The sequence below is a fragment of the Macrosteles quadrilineatus genome, unplaced genomic scaffold (assembly GCF_028750875.1).
Source record: "Macrosteles quadrilineatus isolate MER2022 unplaced genomic scaffold, UCM_ALF_1.0 Scaffold_23__1_contigs__length_1887923, whole genome shotgun sequence".
NCBI lineage: Eukaryota > Metazoa > Arthropoda > Insecta > Hemiptera > Cicadellidae > Macrosteles > Macrosteles quadrilineatus.
The window spans coordinates 634,926-661,074 of record NW_026542616.1 but is presented as its reverse complement, the minus strand read 5'-3'; the positions used below and the strand labels follow the sequence as shown (position 1 = coordinate 661,074).

At 34.0% G+C, this 26,149-nt stretch overlaps 1 protein-coding gene across 2 annotated transcripts in view; it reads right to left on the bottom strand.

Moving 5' to 3' along the window:
* LOC129005553 (heparan sulfate 2-O-sulfotransferase pipe-like) overlaps nucleotides 1-25,438 on the bottom strand; it is a 66,537-nt gene extending 41,099 nt beyond the window's left edge. For both annotated transcript variants that reach the window (XM_054434463.1, XM_054434464.1), the window contains exon 1: nucleotides 25,255-25,438. In XM_054434463.1, coding sequence (XP_054290438.1) covers nucleotides 25,255-25,352 — 98 coding nt within the window. In that variant the 5' untranslated portion in view covers nucleotides 25,353-25,438. The remainder of the gene's footprint in view (nucleotides 1-25,254) is intronic.
* Nucleotides 25,439-26,149: the final 711 nt, after the last annotated feature.

The window sequence follows — 26,149 nt, the reverse complement described above, 5'->3', positions numbered from 1 at the left end:
GCCTCGTGACTCATATGTTCTGCACTGTATATTATGATAATGTTTCCTGGCGATGTTCGCCATTTCCCTCACATCTGCGTGTAGGAAAACATTCACATCTAGGAAGAATATCACGTCCTTATAGGTTTAGGAAGGATGTCCATATAAGTATGGTGATAAGGCGAACACCCATATATGTTTTCATTAATCCGTCAACCAGGGCAACCAAAGACCAACGTAATTACTTTAGTTTTTAATGTTTCCTCATACGACGTCTTAAATGGAGAAACGTAGTTACGTATTTTATTCGGAGAGCCAATGTTTCCCAATGTTTAGGGTAATTGAGGTTGTATAATATCACTAGACTTTTTTTTTTTTTTTTTTGTAAAATCTGGTGCCTTTGTTGAAGAAGATTCTTTGCTGGATAACCCAAGAGTACCATGAATGACAGTGCGGGTTTTTATCGTTTAACCTTAATCTTAAACCTTTTGGGTAACGTTCCAGACTCCAGACAACAAAACCAGTTTACAGATAGATTAGGTTGTATTTGTTTGGAATATATAAGAAAATTAAGAAATAAAATGTAATCAATTTATACAACGGTCAGCAAATTGACCTTAAAGTTTTCTTTACCTGATTTTTATATCCTCATAAATTAGCATACTATGGAAATCTAGAGAAAAAAGAAACACTACATTGTATTAGGTGTTTTTTAAACTGTCATCTTTGAGTAATATGGCGAAGGCTGGTCGATATAGACAAGAATTATACTTCATGAAATTAAGTCAATGATCTCGGTTTCTTATAATCGATCAAACAGATGCATGTTTTATGTACCTTAGAAATTCCACTTTTTCACATTCCCCAATCCATGAATAATTTACAACGATTGAATAACGAAACACTATTCTTTCTAATACGAAGCTTTCCCAATTATTGCCAGTACGTCCAGCAATGTGCATGTCATCTTTCAACCGCACGCATCACTTACAGTTATATCAGATGGCGATGACAGACTGCACGTGGGCGGGAAACGCGGGGAAATGAAAGGCTGCTGTAGTGGCAGCAGTGGCGTGAGTGGCGTGCTGAAGCAGTTGCTATCAGCAATACAGCATCTCAGCTGACCATGACTGTCACTCTGCTGACATTGACCGATCTGATCTTGAGTGTCTCCGCGCTGACAGCTGATCTCAGGCGCACTCGGGAGGTAACGATGGGTAGTTGGTGCTTTGAGTTTTAGAGTATTGAAAAGCCGGACTTGTATTATTTTATAGAAAAACAATGGTGATAAGGCGATGGGGACGAAGAGGTGATATGCTTGTGAAGGAAAGTGCCAGATTTTGAGTAAAGGAATCTTGAAAAGCTTACAGATCTTTCTTAAAAAAAAAACAAAAAACTGCGAAGTGTTATATTTTTCCAGATTTATTAAAAGCTAAGAGAATTATCCAATTATCTATTATCTAACTATATAAATACTGAGGAGATAAAGTAAGAGAACTGTTGAGAGTTACAGGGGGTCCTCAAATAATAAAGGATTGAGGTGAAATGATTGCGAGGCGAAAGGAGGGAACCGTGAGGATCCATACATTAAATTACCAAATCCTGAACGTTTTGCTGGGGGTTGGTGAGTTTTAGGAATTACTGCATTTGAAATAATATGATCACGAAGGTAACTATGAGGTCCCATCCTTCCTCCGGGGTGTCTCTAGTGATAAACAAAACTAAACATAAGTAGATTAATCTTATTTATACACGTACAGTTTTAAATAGTCTCCAAACAACTTACATCACAAGCCATCTAGAAAAAAGACCGAAAGCCTGAAACTATTGACAGAGTTTTGACCTAGTTCTTCAGGACAGAAGTTTGAAAGATCACCCCCTAAACGGTGCGCTATCAAACGTCCTTTCATGGAACTGTTACGAAAGAACACATCCAAGTTTGTAAGCCACATAAATTTAACATATTTTTCTACAACCACAGTTATGTATCATATGCTTCAAAGAAGATAATTCAAACTGGTATATTTCAAACCTGTTGCAAACTTCCGCACTCCAGTTTCTTCACCCCTGCAACCAAACTTTTTACCTTTTTGCCGGAGATGATGGTTAGTTCGTGAAAGCACGGGAGGCAACGACCATCACGGATAGGCCAATTAGGGATGGACCGCTAGTCTACCCTGGAGCAAGGAACTCATAAAACAAAGCCTGCGATCTTCAGCGATGCTTGACATAGGCCATAGTAAGCTATGGTCAGTGGTTACCGTAGAGCAAACATCGTATATCACAAGCTATGTTAGATTAAGCAGAAGTGAATGCCCCTCAAAGACGCTTATAGATAGCTGAGTACCCTTTAAATTGCTCGTTATGTCAAGTGGTCTAACACTTGACATAGAGTCAGCTATGGTCAGTGGTTTCCACAGAGCAAACAACCTTAGGAGCGTTAGATCTTGCAACAATCTCAACATGTCAACATTACATTTTACATTAGATCAAACAAACACAAATTTCTTCAAGATAAGTGTACCCTTAAAACTGCTCTATCTGTAAAGTTATCCCAAACTTCTTCCATCTGCCATAGAGTAAATTGTAGTCAGTGGTTATCATAGAGATTTTAAACCATATCGATCAAGCCTATTATAGTAGACTCTCCACGGCACGTCTAGATAACTGTATACCTCCAAATTGCTCGCTCTGTCAAGTGATCAACACTCGCCATAGAGTAAGCGATGCCTGCGCCTCACATAGAGCACACAATGAATTCCTCTTGGGTGGTCAAGTACTAGATGTTCCGCACGCGCTACTTCTCACCCTCGACAAGCCTGACCGACTATCTCGCTGGATCTTGCTGCTTTCATCCTCTTTTGGATGTCCCACTTTCTTTTCTTAATTTTGGTGCGATGAAAAATGTCAGAGAATCCTTCTGAGAGTGTAAACGGCCAATGGAAATTTCCTAAAATGTTAATTATGTGTTTTCCTATATTTTTACGATGCTGGTAAAACACTACCTCTCAAAATCATTGCAAAACATAGTCCTATACAATTTTGTTTGATTCAAACAGGTGTGTAGTAGAATACAATGACGAATTTAAATTTATTGTAAATTGTATGATAGCCTAGTATCGTTATTATAGTGCTTGCCTGCAGCATTAATGATGCTATCTTAACAGAATGTTGACTTTGGATAGTAAAAAGACAAACAATAAATAGTGGACGAAAACACACACACGCACGCACATACATATTATATTTGTTTACTTTGTAGTCCACGGGGCTTAGCCTTAGGAATTTTGTTGGCCAGTTTCTGTATCTACCTTTCGTTAACCTGGAGCAAATATAAACACGGAAGCACCACTTGTTGTACATAATTTACTAGGGAGATAGACATCTGCAGTGATTCAGAGAAACAACATCATCATGACATGGGCCTGAAGTTGCATTCATTAGAGGAAAGAAACTGGTCTTGTTTCACAAACTTTGCGCAATCCACAAACTTGCTCATTCATCCGCATGTTCCGAGTCTAACAGCCTATTATTTCTGTTGGCCCAACCCTGGTCTTCCAGACTGTAAACAAACAACGCTAAAAAGAAAGTTGTTCCTGCATAACAAGAGGACATTCGTAACTGGAATAAGAGCAAGTCCTTGACGTCGGGCGCATTCACAATGGACCCGCTAAACACACTTTTACTTTCACGAGTTCAAATTACAATTTGCCACCGTAGGGGTTCCTCGTCAGGGAAAGCAGGCGATTTGCAGAATTGTCCGTTCTGGACCGTTTCCACCAACTGTTGTTTTGCTGTTAGATTATTTCACTTTCGCATCTTGTGCGGAAAGTGTTTCTAATGGGAAACTGGCTTGATAGTGATTTCGTCTGTGGCCAAGGCTGGCCTCAGCTTGGAATAGGTTTTTGTCTGTGGAAGTCTTCAATAACACAATACGTTTGAAGGGAGGCCATTTTGAAATATGACTCCGTAATCATTGATATTCTAGATTAAGGGTAGTTTATGAAACTGTCTAGATTAAACGCAAAAAATACTAAATTCAATCCTGAAAAAGGTTCATAGTTTTTGATGGTTCAAAACTACTCAGCTTTTTTCGATCATTGGACTTCAGTAACAGAGCTACACAATTCATCTCACTCTTACACTACCATGCATTGATGCAATGATACTTGGCAAAATACATTAAAAAGTACGTCGCTTTTACACAGAGCTCGTAAACTAGCCCAGTGTACTCGCCACACTCACTCGATTGCTGATATTTAAAAAGCTCTTAAAAGACTTACAGAATAAGCTTTGTATAATCTGCTGGAACCTGGATTTTTAGTGAATTAGTGAGCTAAAACTAACCAAGTTTAGGCACAAGTGTGAACAAGCGATATTTAATAGCGGATGTTGTATGCCGTACTCGCCGACCAGATTTACCGTATTGTAAACTCGCTCGTGGAATCGAGCCTTTGGTAAAAATTATTAATGATTGTTACCAGACATGTGATAGTTTGAAACCGTATTACCTTCAGTATCTAATAGCCAATGGTATTACGCTGTAAGTTATAGGAAATGTCCTCCTTAATCCCTCCGCGAGTTACATCGAGTAAATCTAGTGAGTCTGATCTAATTCTAATCCCTTGAAACATTCTAAGGCTTGCCGAGTCCACGGACCTTGCCTAGTCAGTGTCGACTGGTCTGATGTCTGAGGTCTGGCCAGTGATCATGACCAAGACACTCGTATCACCAGGAAGTCACGACGTATCGAGTAGCCGTAGACCGGTCCAGGACCTTGACACACAAATAGGTCTACACACTGGGTCAGGCGGACAACCAGCTGCAGGCAGGAGTACGCCATCAGCAACCTGCTGAAACGTCTATTGCACTTTCACCCACTAATATGTACTCAGTAAATATGGTGGTATAATTGACCACAGTAATGGGGAGTCGATTATTGATTGGATATTGGTTGGTGAAGAGGTAATGATAGAGTTTTAATAGTACATTTACAAATTGTACAAGACATCCCTAATGTACAACTTCATTAATCGCAAACTACATTACGTAGACTTTTAAGTAAATAATTTGGACCTTTTCCGTTAATTCACTACCACTATAGTGGAATGTGGTTAGGTTAGGTTAGGTTAGGGTTTTCTCACTCTATACTAAACTCTACACTAACTTAACCTAGCTTAACCTAAAGTTTAATTCACTACTACTTCCATTGCTAATAATCTATTGCTCTAAAAACTAGTAGTTGTGAATTAACGGAAAAGGTCCAATAATTTAATTGAAAATAGTACATAAACCGTCAATTTTGTGTTCTATTAATGTAGAACTCAATTTGATACAAATCCACTATGATTTGATTAAATCTATAATAGTTTCTGGTATACATTTGTTTACTTCAGTTAAGCTAATTCCTGACCACAGCAAAGCTACATTAAGTATCCTTACTACTTTCTACACTCAACTGTATTCATATTTAGCTTAAAATACAGGTTTTCAATGTCGCAATAAAGTAATTAGTTATTAGCTACTAAGTATAACAGTTTCTATGAATAAGCTAAAGCGAATAATTAATTACAAATTAGTTTTTTTAATGGCGTCTTTATACTTAATTATGTTAGAAAATCGGTATTTCACTTTGCAAACTAGATCTCATCAATAAGATTCAGTATTATCACAGAATATGAATTAGCTACCATATTGTGGTAGCTACGGTATTCTGTGGTTACGTATATCACGATATTTAATGGCAGTTACAACCCCAAATAAAAAAATAAAAAATTTATTTTGTATCAGGTATAAAATGTAATAATGTATTTAAATCAATCTGACCAAAACCATACTCGATACAGCACACAAAATCGAAAACATATCAACATTAATGTTCAGTCCTTTATTTATTTTTCATTTGCAAATAACAAAAATTGTGAATTCCAACCGCAATAAAAAATACCACAAACCTCTGAATGCTCGCTAACATCGCCCCACTCAGGTTACATATAATCAGCAAAATACTTGGGTGTTGCCTAGCACGAGGAAATGAAATTGTACACCGAAAAAAATACTAAATACAGGTAATATTGAAGGTAAGTCCAAGTTCATTGTACCAACTAACACATCTGAGCGAAGGACGAAATACGACACTTATATCAGCTGTGCTGGCGTACGTCAAAATCAGCTGTTTACAACAATGTGATTGTTGACATACACCTCCAGTGTTGCCAATATCACATTACACTTCCGCAAAATATTCCGCGAAACGGTCAAAATCTGTGGGGCTCTTCATTAAGTAGATTTTGAGAGGTTAGCTTACTATAATTACCAAACGGGTTGGACCTAAGGGATGTTATAATAAAAACACAAATAAGGAAAATCAGTCTATTGGATTGTAAATTTGTACACAAGCAATGCTTAACGAACTTAACGACATCATAAATTTACGACATTTGCTATAATAGACCACTTTAGCAGACCTGCAACAAGGAATTCCAAAAAAATTTACCTTATTAAAAAAAACTTTCCTTCACCAAATTGATTGTTGGACTTCAATTCAATCGTTACTTTCGATTGCTTAAATCTCTATTTTCTTACATTATGTTTTAAATTCAAAAAGTATTTTTGGCTCATCATGTAAAATATAATAAGTCGAGCAGACAGAACGTTTCAATTCAGTAATTAAGTACACTATGGCTGAAACTGTATTTTTTTACTAATTGTATAAGTATCTTTGCCATACGAGTTTAATAGGGGTGTAAGTATATATTTATCGATTCGTATAAAATTTATCTCCAACCAAAAACGGAAAATTTCAGACTAGGCATGGGTTTTCACGATATTATTTTATTATATATAAAATTTTAAACGTGTTGAAACGCAATTCAAATATTGGTTTTCCACTAAAAATAAATATTACCAAAATAATAGTTAAATAGTTTTAAGTGCCGGTAATGCTATAATGAATGTCCATTGTTTTCGTTGAAAGTAAACATATGCATGAGTATATTTCGCCATACAGTTTATCATTCTTTCTTTAATGGTTTCAAAAATATAAGCAAAGAGATATAGAAATGTTTTAAAAGTGTTATGAGTTAAACTATGTGTCCTGCTGACTATGAGAATAGCTCAATTAGGCTTCCGAAACAGAAACAAAGATGCGGAATATTTTGAAGAGAAAACAGTGTAAGGTACCGTTAACCAGATAATTACTCTAAACTTGACTAGCCTTTAAAGGGGACCCAATAAAGTAAAGAAGTTTTAAAAGGTTTGTAAATTTTACTTTAACATAGCTATATATGATTCTTGTGCAATCATTGCAATATTACCTCAATATTGTTATGGACGTTGTTTGTATACAGTTTTGTATCAGTCGTAAAATACTTTTACAAACAAAAATTTACAACGACAAGTTTGTAGTAACCAGAACTTATTGTTTGTACAGTATTTATTGTATTAGGTCGATTGTAATCAGTAAGAAATATTTTTATGCACAAATATCTATCTTGCTTTTCAAAATCTTTTTTCGATAGAATATATTTTCTCGTAAGCCATTGTGATAAATAATATTTGAAAAAAATATCTTGTGATGCATTTTAAATTCTTATTCAACCCATAAAATGATAAATAAAATCATCTCGATACATTAACAATTATTTAGTAACTCCCCAAGGATTTTGTGGCTGTCTTATAGTTGTTCCGAAGTAATGAATTGTCTGTCTACTTTAATAAAGAAGTTATTAATTTGAATAGTTAGGAATGTAGTCCGATCATTTACAGAAAGCGAAAATATTAACGATCTGAAAATTTCACAGCTCATAACTGTTACTTTCTCCATTAAGCTGAACAATAACTGAATTAAACGTAAAACTTTCTTCACTAAATGACCTGGATGTTTTCATTCTTTAGTGTAGTCAATTGATTGATGGAACACAGAACGAAGTGGAGTTGAACTAGTTCAAATACAACAGGGTTTTATGTATGCGTTACAAAGAAATGTCCTCGCCAAGTTTCCTATCTAATTTAACAACATCTCATTTAAAATGCTAAAAACCATACAGTATTAACTGAAACATTCAAATAATTCAAATATATTTAAAGAAATTACAACAGCTTGGAATCACCAAGTTTAAAAAACTTGACGGCGAGGTCCAATTGATGCATAAACCTCACAAACAAAATGTTAACATTTTTTTACAAATATTCATAAATATATTATTTTTAAGGCGCTTTGTAGCAGGCACTTTAACTTGAAACAAAGTAATTGGCAGCAGACTAAAAATCAAAGTAAAAATAAATTGCTTTACAATCTACGGAATACGATTTGGATTCCTTATATATTTGGTCCTCTTTGGTTTTCATCGTTCGTAGACCATGTTTGAACTTTTTTGCACTGCAGAGGCAGTGCCGAGTTGGTTGAAAAAAGAAAACATGAAGAGTCGTTTGAACATAACCTGTCACTGTGAATCACCCATGCATGCATTCTCACAAAGCAGAAAATAATAATACTAATAATAATAATAATAATAATACTAATAATAATAATAATAATAATAATGCGTCAAAAATTTGTTTTTCTTTCCTGGAAAATATTTAATTGTGTTGTATCCTTGACATTGTTGTTGAACATACATGCTTTTAATTAGTTTATATTATGTGTGAGAACTGTCTAACGCTAACATTATATATTAACAATACCAGTGTTTTCTCCTACCATGGCCGTTACAATTGCCTTATCACAAAAATCCACCCAAACGACCAAAAATTCAACAACCCACTGACCTTACACGTGAAATCACATGACGAATCTCGCGAATTGTAATTTTCCAATTCTGCTATTTGGGAAACAAAACCGTAACGGTACCGGAGCCCATATTTAACCTCTGGCATTTTTGACTCCGATGATTCCCCATGTTCCTAGTTATCCCAAGTAGGCCGTTGCCCAATTCCCATGGTGGGACTGGCCATTGTGGTCTGAGAAGTTCCCAAGTCCGTGTCCTCCATAGGTCTGCGTCTGCGTACATACAGACGTCTGGGTGTAATTGTTGGTTGAGAAACTGAGGTTGATGAAACGTTGAATCGTTAGAGAATGGTAACAAGTTTGGAATAAATTGCATGACTTTTAGTAGTGGGACTTCTTTAATAGAGAAAAGTTCAAGTAAATGAACCTCGAAAGTAATAGCCATCAGATAACACATGCTAACTTGAGTCTTATGCGTATAACCAGAACTTTTCACTACGCACACAATTTTGATCAATGACCTTCTCCATTGCGATTGCATGAGTAAAATCGACTATGCGAAACATTTTAATATTGGGTTTCTTTGTTGAGATTTTTGCCGAAGTAGCCACTATATGATACATTTGGAACGATAAACAAACAACTCTCAAATTTCTATCAGTACAGTACAATGTCCTTGCAGAGAAAATCATCCCTACCTCCCGCGACTGCGCGTGCGATCTTCGACCTTATCACTTTGTCATTACGGTCTACAATCGTCTACAATCCCTTCCGCTAATTTCTCACGTCACGAAAGAGAGCGTAGTGTTTTGTGTTCGATAAAGTTCAATTATTTGCTTTCTTTACTTCTGCCATCTCCATCATCATTATGTCCAAACTGCAGGTGGTTTGACGAGCGTTTTAAATCCTATATTTCAATTTCCTTTAACGAACTATTTGTTATAGGGAATTACAATTTCTCATCGACCTGTAGTCGTATGTATAGTGTTTCTCTAAAGCCTATAATGGTTATAACATGTTATTTAGTCTTTCGCTAGTGAAAACGAATTACATAATTCTCTAGGGAGTGTGAGTTGGATCGTATTTTATAAATCAGACTGTCTTGCAACATTTTAGTTTGGTAGAAGTACTAGATATCTTTATTTTTGATGGTGATTATTAAAGAAAATTAATTTAAGGCCATAAAGAGTATTCTTTAACATTGTGAGTGTTGTTAGTGTATAGGCTTCAGAGTGACAGGTTTTTACCTACGGTACACCCACAATAGTTTACAGGGTTTGAATCGCTTTCCCTTATAAGTATTTTGTAAATATTATATGTAAAACTACACTAACAAAGCTATAGACAATCAACAAAAACTTGGCCTAACTGTAATTTTTTAGTTACATGATTTGGTCCAATAAATTGTTTACAACAATGTATGTTTTGTAATCTATTATGAGTGGAATGGCTTTAAATTTGTCTCACATTTTTGTCGTTTCCATATTTTACAGAATTGTCGCATTTCCCTTTTAATCAAATTGCATATAACAGAGTCTAGAATGTCTGCAATATTTGAACACCATTTTACAGACGTACAGTAACAGGCATGCACCAACATCAAGATAGCAGTTTTTCTAAGTGATTTTCAACGTTAGAGTCATTTTACACATATTTACAGCTGTTCCTTATTTTGTTCCAATACATCATTGACCTATTATTGAAGACATCGCTTATTATTAGTCCAATGATCAATGGGTACAAAATGAGCCCAAACTCATTCCTGACCAGGAACTAGTAATATTTGAATTTGAAAGCAATACTGCACTTTTCCATTCCATTAATCGAAATTGCACTTAATCCTTTTGTGAAAGGCTTTGGCTCTCGATTTCGTCACTTTGTCACCAACGCCATTACACCATTACACCCCCGCAGAACGAAAGGCATGTCTCTCACTAGGAAGTGAATGTAGTGATTGCAGTGATCGCTCGGATGATGATGAGTCTATTAGCCAACATGACTCGTGAGCTTGCAGATCTTTCTCTCTATATCACTATATCAGTCACCCACATTCACCGATATTTTGTAATGAATCTCGTGCGCTGGTGATTGGATGTTAATCAATAGTTGTTGTCTTTTGATTATTTCAACTACCTAATGGTGAAAGAATCAGCTGTTTTTCGGAATGCCTCTCTGTGTCATTGCTAATAACAATGTTTGTTGGTGATTGCTGCGAACTGTCTAAATTATTTGGAATACTGATTTGTGGTTGGTTACGAATAATGTTTTTAGAAGAAGAGGTTCAGAATGGACTAACGCATACTATAGATGTTGCATTACCATCACTGGACTATTAAATACTGTACAACAAATTCTTGCACAGCATGCTATAAAAGCGTAGACGATAAGTTGGGTGTTTTTATAAGTATAATGAAGTTTGTGGTTAGCTTACTAGAAAGCGCCAGAAAGAATTTAGTTCTAAAATAAACTGGAATAAAACTAAATGGTTTGCCGTTACACGTAAACGTACTATCTTCAGTTTGTGTATCCGTCAGTTATGTCCAATATAAATGATTAAAACTGTCTAAGAATATGTGAACCAACACGTCAAATGTCTTCGTTTTAAAATCTTAGACGTGGACTCTACTCATTGATAGATTAATCTTTCTATTTCAATTCGTCAATAAACCTGAGAAACCTCTACATTATATAAAATACAATTACAAGAGTAGCCATCATCATTTCAAGGTTCAGAGTTCTTTTCGCCCAAAACCGTTATTAAATCAACTCCTTCGGCAAGTGAAGAGTCATCTGTATTAACAGCCTACGCGAACTCTGCCCTCGGAAAACACCTGGGAAGAAAGTCAACGATTCGGTTTCAGCAAGATCCAAGCGATAACCGATAATGTCGGAAACAACTAGAGAAATCCTGAAGAGGAACCGGAAGTATTTAATCGAGAAAGTGTGAGATGGTTGGATGAGATTGATCAGATCATCAGCTGGTGGACCGCCACAGCTGACTGGACATTTACCAGAGCGTTCTAGAAGGCGGTGTCAACAATGAAACAGGTGTTGAAGTATCTAAAACCTTAACAGCTGTTGATTACGATGAAGTGTAAACCTGTTTGTTCTATTTGATGTTTATGAATTAGTATTGATATTTAGATACCAGAGTAGATACTCCATTTATATGGGCAAGCAGTTGCTTTTTTTGTTCCTAAATAAACTAGATGGATGAGAAAATCACAGTGTGTGTTACTGTTAAGTAAATTAAGTGAGCTACTGGTGCAATAATTTCATATCTTAGTTTTCTATATTATGACCTTTTGAATGAGAAAACCTAAGCAATAGCTTAAAATTCCATAACCATTTAGTTTTACAAGAGAATTAAATAAATACAATGCCAAAAATAATATTTTATATTTAACTTTCTGTAAATTTAAATTGAAAATGGAATGCATTGTTTTATACACGGATCGTTGTATTAGTAGTAATCCGACAATTCCATTGCTTTAAAACTTTCAACTTATTCCTGAGGACGTGTTTTTTTTAATTCCTAATATTCAGATTTTTAGAACTCTTTATTTAGAGTATTGTCACTTTCTGTAGTTACTTAAAATGGCTTATTTAAAAAAAGAATTCGAATACTCCGTTATTAAGAGTTACGTAACTGCATGAATTTAGTTCAAAATAAATATCCTTGCAAAAAAATTCGATGCGTACTTGTTTACCCCACAAAACATTGATTTCTATATTAAATCGTATTTCTAAATATCGACTACAAAATATTGAGTGACATTATCTTGAAGAATTAATTTTATTTTTAGGTTTTTTTTATAGTTATAACAAAGTGACCTTGGAATTTGTGACGAAATGTGTTTTGAAAACTAAGAAGAATGTCCAAGTATAGATTTTCATTGATGTAGTAATATTGTTTACATATGAAATCGATGTGTATTGCTTCAAGATTGGCCAATAGCATCCTTGATTGAAAGTGATAAGGGGTTCCCTAAAAACACACTAGCTATGTAGTATTGTTTACTTATTCATGAAGGACGTCAACAGGTGTTATTCAATATTTCAACAAAATTTTATTTAACTTTCCGCAATTATTTTATACTTTATTTTTAACAGTTTTAAATGCTTGAAATTTAAATGTAGACATTTCTTAAATACCTTAACTCAGTAAGATGTTGTTGTTGTTTATTTAAATGTATTTTATTAGTTGATATTGTTGTAAAACACAAATTTTTTATAATATATATACTATATAGAGCGGAATATTAGTCGTATAAAAATTTTAACATGTATGTCTATACTAAATTTCACATCAAACCCGATGTAAATATTTGCTAGACAAAAAAGGAACTTTCTCTAAGAAGGCCTCAACTGAATATTTGGTTTTATATATATGCCAATAAGAGGGAGCTAAATTGTATTACAGTAGTCGATAATTTATCTTTCACAACTAACTTAAACCTACCCAAACAAACTGAGAAGAGAAATTCGTGGATAATCCAAATAAATCCGTAAATAAGTTTACTCTGTTATATTAACTACAGCGTTATGTCATGTATATAGGACCCAAATATAATACTCAGTAATAGTTCAGTCCAGTGTCCTAGATGAGAGAAGACACTAAATGAGATAAGACACATCTTGCCTTCACTTTTCCCAGACACTGGACTGAACTATACATGATTATAGTCACGTATTTGTTTTTATCCATCTTCAAAGTGTCCTTCCAGTACAAATATCTCAAAAAGTTATTTTAGTCAAAATGCACCTAACTTAGATAAAAAAAACCTATGTAATAATTGCCCGACACAGAAATGTATAAAAAAATTTAAATTTGAAAAGCCATGAACTTCAATTATGTAATCATTACAAGTAATTTCTTTCTCAATGCAGGTAATTAATTGTTGACGTGGAGAAACGGTCCAAACTCTAGCACGTGTCACGTGACCAATCCCTTCACTCGTAGGAAAAGCCTGAAGCCACGTCCGAGACAGGAACGTCAACGACAGATAGGAACGCCGGACTCTGGTACATGGACAGTGGAACGATGGGAAAGGGACGTTGCAACTATTACTGGGAACAACGTGAAAGCATTACAAGACCGCTATGTCATTATAAATCAATCGTTGATGCGTTAGATGCTAACTAGCACTTTAGTCCGCAATTATATTAGTACATAATAGTGTATCCTTAGTCAACGATTTGTAGCACTTGTTACATAAAGCACCTGTTTGGTGATTTTTTTATTGAAATGTATAGTTGGTTTAATAACTACAGCAGTTGAGCCGAAAATCAAGGTATATAAAAGTTAACAAAAAGCAACGCACAAATAAGGACCGAAACATATGTTTCAAGTTTCTTCAGCCAAACCATAAGGAAAGTGAATCGATGATGAAATATTATTAATTTATGGCTAGCATAATCAAAATCGTTGCACCGACTAAATGTTCTTGGCAATTACCTATTAAATGAATAATAATACCCGAAAATGAAAATAATGAAGATTTAAATATTTCATATTAAAAAGTATTGTACAGTAAGCTGCAACCAAACTATACAGCGTTCATAAACATCATGTCGATCCGGCACGGTAAGGACCAAATTTCCTCTTATATTCCATGGTGTGTGCTTCTTACTCTTTGTTTAACTCGCCGCGGCATTACTCTATGTACATCAGATTACCGCCGACGCAGCTGTGGTGATTGTATCATACAGGCAGCGCTCCGTGATGTGAAGTCGACGACCGGTTTACTGTATCAAGATTTTGATCCATATGAAATCTGCATGAGAAACATCATGTTCACACGTGCATAAATATTTAAACATGTTACTATATATAATTGTAGTTTCACGTTTTATCATGGCCACTGTAAGGTAATACCATTGACTATATACCATCATGGTTAATGCTTTGTATACGTCAAATTTGGAAAAATATTGTAACTATGGATTCAAAATCAGTCAACAAGGTTGATATTGTGGGTAGACTAGACAATCTCTGCCAAAGGAAGGTCTCAACCAAAAACCTATATTGGGTGACCATTTATGGTTTCATAAAAGGGAACAAACAGCAAAACTGTATACATCTGTCTTGATCTATTAATGAATCACAATTGAATTGGTTTTATATTTTAAATGTATTTATTCATCCCAAATAAGCAAACTTTGAAGCAATTAAGTTAGTAATAATCTAATTAGGTTCACATTCATCACTCAAGAATGTGCTTCATTTGTATTGCCGGATATTGTCCTATTAACAGTGAAAATATTCTGTATAGCAAAAACCGATAAAATAAATTACCACTTCTTAGGCTAACAGAGTTACCAGAAGCTTATTGGTTTAACCATCATCCTACTACAGTACTTCATACCACTTAAAATTTTCTCCCAAATCTTTCCCTTCAAAACCAAATATCCAAATAAGATTATTGCCAAAACAATTTCCCTTTTACCGTGTTTTCTTAACCACATCGCTGATTTGGCACTACCATCGAAGGCTAGTTGAAGGGGACTCCGACCACAAATTTGGGTAACCTCACAGAAATAACCAGGAAAGAAATCTCCCAAAGAAGCGCACTACGGACAAGGTTATGTTTTATTTCCAGGATCGTTTTGTGATTGTATATTACGAGAAATGGATTTTCAAAATTGTCAGCATCGTGTTAATTTGTCAAACCTCAAGATTTTAATTTCTCTTTTCAATTATGTTAAGTGAGATGGTGGATGGTGGAAGTGTTTTTATCAGCTTCAATTACTGACAACTTAAACTATTGAGATGTAATTGTTTAAACATGTTACATAGATGTTATAGATGAACATAACGGAAATAAAAATTGGCTGAATGTATGCTTCCAATGCTATAGCATTGATTTTGGATAGCGAGGAAGACATGTAACATAAAGCTTTTGTTTCGCAATCAGCTGTTTTTTCATTGTTGAAAGTTTCAATAAAAAAGCGGGCTTATTCGAAAAAAAACAGTATATGATAGCAGCGAATGTTACAACATTTCCCAAATCACATCGAACCATTTTTACGCGTTCTACCCTTGCGATTCCAGTACAAACAATGTTCATGACATTCCAAAAGTTAACCAAACAACGAAGTATACAATGATTTGACCGGGTAATAAAATAAACAGTTGGGACAAATAGAGTGGTGGGTGAATTGCTCCATATGTTTGAACAGCCTTGGCATTACCTGGGACTGGCCGACCTCCGATGGTGCCCTTATCAGTCAACCCCAAGGCCACAACCCTTATCAATCACCTCAAGGTCATCGTAGCAGTGACTGGCCTGCATCGCCCACTGTTATCAAATCAGATCTAATTACTAGTGAAATAAATTTTGGAGTTATCCTAGTTTCGAATTCACAATTAATTTGTTCGTCCCATTCTACTTCTGAGTTCCACCTAAAAAAAATTGTGTTTGAGCCAAGCTATTTCAAAGTTATACATGTTTCGAAGTTAAGAGTTCTGCAGTCGGTGAGCCATGCTAGTTTAGAGTTGTATTTATCTAAGCAATGTTATTTAAAAACTAAACTTTTTAGCCATATCAGACATATATTGAGTTCAGCCATTCTTACGGCTACATATTTGCACCTACACTATTTTACAATTAGGGTTTTCACAGCTGTAAAATCTTGGGTTCCTCAAACTTTTTACGGCAATCAAAGTAAACTTGTAGAGTATTAAACTCCATGCATATTTTCATTAAAATAAAGTGATTTTTAAATTCGTGACAAATGTGTTTTAAAAACTAAGTAAAAGTCCCACTTATAAATTCCCATTCATGTATTAACATTATTTACATAGGAAATCAATGTGTAGTGCTTCAAGATTAATCAATAGCATTATTAATTCTAGATTATTGATTATCAATTGATCTATGGATTATTTTTTATTTATTGAGTATTTATAGATTATTGATTGAATCCTTGATAATTAACACCCCCGTGAATTGAACTAATCCTATTTGAATTTCTTAAAGCAATATCATTTGTCGTTTCTAATTAAATATTCGTTAAAAGCTATTACTGTTGGGAAGGTATACTTTCTGGAGCTATGCTACATTAATTTGGAACTCATATTTTTAGAGCCTTGTCGAAGCCGTAAGTTAAAATGCCTCACTTATTGGGTGTAGGTGTAACAACTGTGTCTTGAACATTCGAGAGGTAAGGGTTCGATTCCCGGCTTATCCAGAAAAATGTACGGAAGTTCCCTTTTTAGGAGTACCTAAGGATTTTTTAATACAAAATGACACTAGGGAAGGCACAAAAAAATTAATTTCTAAGTACAAATCTCAATTTCCTACTTTCTCAGAGTAGATTTCATTAGGTCTGCCATGCAAGTCTGCAGCCGATACTCGTGGTACTGGAGCAGATACAACACTGTGACCGTGGCAACGGATACGACCATTTCTCAGATTGGCCATGGGTTGGTATTCCAGAGCAAACCAGCAAATCCTACCGTTACATAACGGCCACTGTACTCCCCCGCCGCCGAGGTGACTATGGGATACATTCTGGTATCACTATCACATGTGGAGAATGGCAGACGGAAAGGTTTTCCTACTTTGGGCGTTCACGTAGAAAAGTCTGAATAACGTGTGTACTAATGAAGGAGTTGTAAAATATATTGCACTGATTTCAAAATTGGTTCTCAAACATCACATGAACTGAAGTGTCTGTGTAACAGGGTCAAAGGTGAAAGAAAACTTCTGTCCGATTTCTAAATATCGTTAGACGGGCTAAAACCTTTTTTACGGTAGTTCGATATACAAAGAATAACGCAGGTGGTCAATAGCCACGAGAAATGTATTATCCAGCATTAAGAAGATCAAAAGAGTTGCTGTAATGCTAAGTACAAACACAGTAAATCAAATCAAACTTCATGGTCAAGGCGCTGCGGTCGGTGTTCTATAATGAGGTAATGGAGGTACTAAGATAAAATCTAATCATGATAATGACCGGTTTCCTTACAACCTCTCTCTCGGTGCTGTACAGTGTATATACTATGCGTCATCGTGAATCGTCCGCACAAAACAGCTGACTGCAATAAACCTCGGATCAGCTGACAATAAACAGCTGTTGACTCTCGCTTTGGACCACTGTGTTCGAATGACACACCCATTGTTGTCTGTAAATGTTTGGATTTACTGCATTTCTACGGAATCTTGCAAAAAGAAGTTGAGATGTTGAGAGAAGGATTTAGATTTTAAAAATGCCGCATAAGCTATCCTCTACTACAGCCTAGTCCATAGATATTGGAAAAAATTATGTTATATATTATAGATATAAATTAATATAGACTATTTCGTGTAGTTAACAGTATAATATACTAAATTGGTAAAGTCTGAAGAAACTATACAAAAATATATTTTGGAGGAAAAAAGGTCCTTTAAAAATAGTTTATAGGCCTAAATTGAGTTAAGAAAGCAAATTACAAGAAAGTGGACCAAATTTTTTTGTTATTTTATAAGGTTAAAATATTTTACCAAACTATTTTTAGCTATCGAAAGCAACAACTTTAGCCGAGAGAGCTAACCATCAATAGAATTTTGCTGTATCAGAAACATTACTATACAGTACAAATAATTAGGTGCCTCTATGCTAAATCTTATGTAAAAAAAAATACCTACTTAAAATTACCGTACTTAAAACACAACATTTCAAACTACTAATCAAATTAACAGTTTGTAGCTACTCTACAATCCATCAAGAATCGTTTAAGTTTTTTTTTCTGTAGTGAAAGCAAATAAGCCGACATTCTCCGAGCACAGTAATAAACTGGTAATAAACCATCGTTTCTTGAGAAAAACCCCTTAGAGCCACTTAAACCTGAAATTTATCGACCTCGAAGATCGTTAAAACCATCTTGCTCACTCTTTGCACCGCTTCCTTGAGACGGTAAAATTACAGCCTGCGATCGGATCGTTAGGTACCTCAAATTCCAAAAGGTTAGTCTTTTTATTTAATTGCACGCTTTTATGGCATTTCTTGTTACTGGGAAATAAGTTATTTTATACGTTCAATGAACTTAATCCAAAAAATACTATATTTGGTTTGGGGTTATTTTCTTTAATTGACCTGACTAAAATGCATTAAAGATTTATATACAAAACTCAATTTATTAACATTACTTCATATAATATCAAATATTATGAAAAATATTATAAATAATCTATGAATGTCAGTGTAATTAATGCACCACTTGCATTTCGGGCGACTGTAATACAGTAGTAAGTTTAAACAATGATGATTCGCCATTACATGTTCGTAAAACGACTAAAATTTTTAAAATGGGCATAATGCACTTATTAAGTGCGGCAATATATCGTAACCATGTGTTTGGTATTGAGTTTAAATGCCATTGATGCAGTGTGTTTTTTTTATTTGTATGTTTCGGCTCTGAACAAGCCTTATAATGAGGACATAATGACAAAAATAAAATATATGAAACTTATTGTTAACAGTGCACAGAGGAATGGTTCTGTTTAATATATTAACCTTATAAGTTATAATTCTTATAAGTCTTTTACAGTATACATAATTTAACTGCATCTATTCTTGGCATATCCTCAAAAGTTTAATGAGTTTGATCACTAAAATCTTCTGGGTAGCTAAGTGGTTATAGTGCTCGCCTTAATATCTAAAGGTCGATTCCAAGCGAGGTCAATTATAGACTGATTTCTTTATCCATTGAACTATCAATTAATTGATTGATGCTATCTAACAAAAGGTCGCCGTTAGTAAGTAACAAGAAGAGGGTTTAAGCCGTTTCATTACAATTTTTAACGCCAAAGGCGTGGCGTAGATGCATACAAAAGTGTATTCACCAACGTGCCAGACCCTACAGTTACCCCAGGGATTTTTCCACCAAGATTCGTGGACCTTGAACTTGTCCCGCTGTTATAATTGGCGGGAGGTGTGTGCTAGTTGGCGCGAAAGTCTCGGTTCGTTGCACGTTCTACTGCGTGCTACTCGACTCCTTCTGCATCTTCGTGTTTTTATTTAGCCCCTGGTAGGCCAAGTTTTGCTGGGAGATAAATGTATTTTAATTTTATTGTTTATGCAAAATAATAATCTTCGTGCGAGCAAGCAAAGCCTTCGTACAAAGCCTTTATAGCATGCGCTTACTCTGTGATTTAAATGCCTGCGACCAGTGAATAACCATAACACTATTTCGATACGGAAAGTAAATAAAGAAACGTCTTATAACACTTAAAACATATACAGGGTGTTTGTGAACTCTCTCGAAAAAATTCACAGGATTATTCCTTGGGCTAATACATGAATATTTTACATTATAAACATAGGTCGCCGGAGCCTCGTTTTCCGTCTGTCTGTCTGTATGTGTTTTTTATAAATAACCTTATAACTCGAGTTTGAATCGAGGTACAAACTTTAAATTTGACACACTTGTGTATTTTAACGTGTTACACAAACATGAAAAATTTCATTTCGTTGACTAAAGCCGTTTCAAAATGGCGGTCATCTAAAATCTTTGACCTCAAATTACATGAAAACCACTAGAGTTAAAAAAAAAACACAAGGATAACAAAATTTAGGAAATTTTATGCCAAATCAAACGACACCTAGATCTTAAAGATCGGACAACAAACAGCTGAGTTATACATTTTTTAAATAATTAATAATTTCTTTACTGGCTTTTAATTGTTATTGTTTATTCTTTAAAATCATCTGATACAGAGTACATTACGTAACCTTAAACAGATCTCAATAGTTAAGGTAAAAATAGGACACTTAATACATTTACCATCTAGTAAAAAAACTAAATTTTGTTGTTAGGGCAAACCAGCTGTCTTACATTGTTGTAAAAATTTAGAAAGGATCAGATGATTTTAAAGAATAGACAATAACAATTAAAATCCAGTAAAGAAATTATTAATTAATAAAAAAATTCATAACTCAAAATAATCGTGTGATCATAATCTCAAAATCATCTGTCCAACCAGCTGTCTTACATTTTTGTGACAATTTAGAAAGGATCAGATGATTTTTAAGAATAAACAATAACAATTAAAAGCCAGTAAAGAAATTTTTTATTATTTTAAAAATGTATAACTCAGCTGTTTGTTGTCCGATCTTTAAAATCTAGGTGTCATTTGATTTGGCATAAAATTTCCTAAATTTTGTTACTCTTGTGTTTTTTTGCAACTCTAGTGGTTTTCATGTAATTTGAGGTCAAAGATTTTAGATGGCCACCATTTTAAAACGGCTATAGTCAACGAAATGAAATTTTGCTTGTTTGTGTAACACGTCAAAATACACAATTGTGTCAAATTTAAAGTTTGTACCTTGATTCAAACTCGAGTTATAAGGTTATTTATAAAAAACACATACAGACAGACAGACGGAAAACGAGGCTCCGGCGACCTATGTTTATAATGTAAAATATTCATGTATTAGCCCAAGGAATAATCCTGTGAATTTTTTCGAGAGAGTTCACAAACACTCTGTATTTACGCTTATACTGTTACTCACAAGACGGTAAATATACAAAAAAGGTGGTAAGTGGTGATCGATTTCGATTGGAAACTCCAATCATCATCAGTCCCAATAGGAGGATCAACTAGACTATTTCGATAACATAGTTTTAAAGGTAGTAAATTAAGAAGAAACTCATAGTAAGAATCACAATTAATTGCACATAACCAGATGGAAATTAAATTTACCTTAACAATCATTAACACATTTCTTTCAGATGATTCACAATCTACGATAGAGTATGTTTATTGACGCCTAAAAATACCATATTCGATGTGAAAACTATAAACTTCACAACACAATGTTAATACTTATAACCAGAATTATACATTTATTAATTTATTCATCGCGGGTTATAAAGATTACGAATCGTTGACATATTATACAATTAGCTTATACTTCATATTTTTTTAAGTTTTATTCATATTCTTTAATTTTACCAGTAAAATACAATGTATCGGTATTTTAAAACCATCGCCAGTCATTAACGGCGTCAATGATTTTTTCCCGAGATGAAATCGTTTAAAAACTGTAAACAGTTTACTTGATAGTCTATAACGCATTCGTCACCGTTGCAAAATACTTCAATTAATTTATCTGAATTTGTTATTAATAAATAACAGTTTACGCACAGTGACAGTTTGCTCAAGTCACCGAGACGTTTCTATCAACATTACCAAGCTAAACGACTTCAAGTAATCTATCTGGGTTTGTCGATAAAAATAACAGATTATGCTCAGTAACAGTTTGTACAAGGCACTGTGACGTTTCCGTCACCGTTGCAAACGATCCTCAAGTCATTATCCGGGTTTGTCGCTAACAAGTAGCCGTAAAGTAGAGCAAGTATTAACATAAATGTTTCTGTGAATAGGTGAGGTAACTGGTCATTTGCTAGGAGTGGTTATCGTGCTTAACACATTTTACAAATTTAAATAATTGTTTAATTGATAATAATAATAATAAGCCTAATAATGAGACTATTGAGCTTAAATTTGATGTTTTTTTCGTATTTATAGGCTTCACTTACTTGATCTTGTTATTTGTGTATTGCTAACTACTTTATGGCACCTTAGACTTCGGTAAGGGAGTAGCAATTTCAATAGACGTGTCTTCAGAACTTTACCGGAATCTTATTGCTTTGTCACTTTCCATTAAAAGCATTAAATTAAATTCAATTAAAAGCACATTTATTTTAAGTGTTAATCGACAAACAGTGATTTTAGCAATGGCAAACGTTCCCATATTAAATTTGGTTTTAATGTCAAACTGAATCAACCTATTTTCCAGTTAGTCTCTTTATCCACTCCATTATATTGACAGCTAATGCATATGCCACTATAATAAGGTGATGGTCAACAACAATGACTTTAGCTCAACAATGAATCATGAAAGCAATCGACTTTTTGTGGTTTGCACTTTCATTGACCACTTTCCCTGGTTATGGCCGTTGCTGGTCATTGTTTATTTTGACGCTTCATTCAATAATTTTCTACCTTCTTGGATATTGATCGCTCTTAACCCTTTCTTCAGATTACTTTCGTTCACAGACACTAAAAATAAAGGAAACACATATTGTACTTGTTTAATTTTGTTGGTTATCGTAAATTTTATTCGTGTTTACATTGTATTGAGGGTTGGCATAGCCGTCTTTAGTATACTAGATATAATATACTAGAGATAAAATACTACAGACGGCTATGGGTTTGGTCGTTCACGTAAAGTGTTCAATGTAGGTTAGCTCTGTTACTTTACTATACACTTTAGAGAATTTCCCATATAGGAAATAAGCTATTACCGTAGGTCTCATGTTTATTAATATTTGATTTCACTCGGTGTTCGTAATGCTGTTTTACACTAAAGGCGATTTACGTAAACAAGATAGTAGGCCAATTAATTAATATATCTTGACAAATATGTTTTGCAGAAAAAATTTCCTTTTTAGCGAATTTCCCATATAGGGAATAAGCTATTACCGTAGTACTCATGGTAAGACCTGGACGCGGGACCGATTTTTTTTTTCGTTTTGAGGTCCCTAGAGGCCAAAAACACCATCCGTTCAAATTCATATATATATATATATATATATATATATATATATATATATATATATATAGATTTATATATTTATATATATATTTATATATATACATATATATATATATATATATGTCCGTTAGCACGATAACTCGAGCAAAAATGATCCGATTTTGATGAAATTTGGTACAAACGTGTAAACCTACGTTTATTCGAACGAGTTCGCGATCCAGCATGATCGGACCATGGGAACGGGGGTTTACAGGGGGTTTTATCGGGTAAAAATAGGTTTTTCGCATTTTTGACCCAAAAAACATAAAATTTAGCAATTTCTTTCCAAACCATTTTGTAGAGCTTAAAAAAACAAATAATTTAGTATATTGAAGTGTTATTATGCGCCTAATGGTTACGGAGAAAATTCCAAAAAATTGTAAATTTAAAATTCCCATGTTATTCTTATGGAGAATAAGTAAACTGTTGTAGTTCGCTTGTTTATGAACATATTTTGATCAAATTTGGAAAATATTTTTATTTCTTACTAACTATTAACATTTTACATTAAAAAAACCCTTTTACCCTCCCTGTTGCAGCAAACCTAAGTATGTGTTAAACTGATTCTATTTAAATAGGGAATAAATGTGATATTTTTAAGAAGACATTTTAGTGTAAATCCAATCAGGCAAATGGAAATTCGCTTAGTCTGCAGGTTTGCTGCGGCGGGGGTATTATGATTTATTACAGTAATGTTAAATACATGTCCAATATTTCAGTAGGCTACCTAAATTAGTAATACCCAGTCGATGAGTTTTAACATTGACTGTACAGTCAATGGTTTTATTTCTTATCCTAAGCATTTACTTTCTGTATTCCAGATTTTGATAATCTACATTCCCTTTAAACACACACTAAACTTTGTTGTCACTGCTTCAATAATTGCGGATTTCTCGTTAAATATACATTCAATGGAAAATTAAGTACATTAAGCTATATTTACTATGGGTGTCACTTACATATCAACTATAATTTGATCAACGATCACATAAGACCAATTTGATACAGTCAAAAGAAAAGAAAATCATTGAACAGCCTTGCTCAAAACCTTGAGGTTTGACCTTGGAAATACTCTGCAATCCGGAATCCTTTTCCTTATAACTTCGATCCAACAACTTTTTATACATTACATTACATTATGCAATGTTTTTTGAAACGAAAGTAATGCATTTTAATCCAGTAGTAAATAAATTGTGAATATAATTTACCATTAAATTTTGCGATGTATTATATTTTTTAATAAGATTGCAAGGTATTTTTATTCCTAGATTAATTTGAGCTACGAAAGTTTTAAGTGGTTTTATAATAATTGTTATAATGATAAATTAAATTTGAATCCAAGCATGTATACTATATGTTACGTATATTATTTTTGTAAATTTTGGTAAATAATTCGTACACTAAGCTAAAATGTCTCGAGAGTTTTAATTTTTACTTTTGATAAATCGAATATCAATTGTTGAGATTGAGTAAATCGAATTAGAGAATCATCGAATTTTGTTATTAGCTTGTTATAATAAATAAATATACTCTAAAAGAAATAGATGTAAAGATTTTGTTGCGTATTAAAAAAACTAAAATAGAAATATTCTGTAAATAACAAATATTACAGAACCTAATCAATACTTTGTAGTTATGTTTAAATTCCTACGTATTTCAATCCTCTATTATATTAGTGTTAAAATTGCATAATTTACAATATTTTACATTTAAACATGTTACGGTATACGATTAAGCAATACTTTAGGCCTATTCATGACTTTAAAACCTATGATGCTTATTTAACCTAATATTTAACATATTATTGGTGATATATAATTTTGGCAATTAAAATTACTTTAATTTTAATTGGTAGAGTAGTTTTTCATCCAAGGTTTAAAAGACATATATTTTAAGAGAATAATAATTTTAAAAGTATCTACTGTATAATAGGGTTTTTATATAAATACAATTCACCGTACCTTTTTGGGACCAGCATTCTTCTCTGGCGGAAGATGTTATCCATTTGCGGATGTCCTTTTAATTTCTCAGAGAACACTTTTTCGAAAATCCACCTCATCTGTCACAGGTTGGGCGGTTTGAACATGCGATCGAAAGTTCGAAATCACGAGATTTCACAGCGCAAAATTCACACCACTCAACTACTTCACCTGTTGCCGAAGCAACAATGGGTTTGAGGTTAGAGAGAGGTGATATAAACAGCTGATCCCCCCCTCCACTTCACCGGTGTCTAGAGCGTCTGTGCACAACTTGATCGTACTGCCTCGTCGGAAGAGAATGTAACAACACTTAAATACTTTAATCTGAAATGCCATACAAATGTAGGCATTTTAAGCCAAGTATGAATGAAGATGAGTGTAGGATGAGTGGCGCGATCTTGTGGTCTTGTTAGTGACTAACAATGTAGTTCTTCAGATGTAAATTAAATTAGTGTAACCCTAGAGTTTTTCTTAATTTTGTAGAAGTTACATAAGTAATTGGCAAGTCGGCAAGTGTTTTGCTTAGCTTAGCTACTGTATGTGTTTTGTGTGCTAAGTTATACAAGAAGTAAAACAGCTGATACCGATGGAATATGGAATAAACATACTACAATATTTGACAACAATGGGATTTAAAAACTTAAGGGGAAACTTTAAAACTCCGCCATTTTGGATAGAATCAACTTTTTGAGGTCGGGTTTGTGGCTTTGTTCTTTTACTAACTAAACTAAGAGCTATAATTTGACGTCCATTACGGTCCATATCAACTAATGCTTACATTTAACATTATCCACTTACTCCTCGGGGGCTGTCCCCTTTATAAAATAAAAGAACGACAACTCCTTTAAAAAAAATATATTATTTATATGAGTATCAT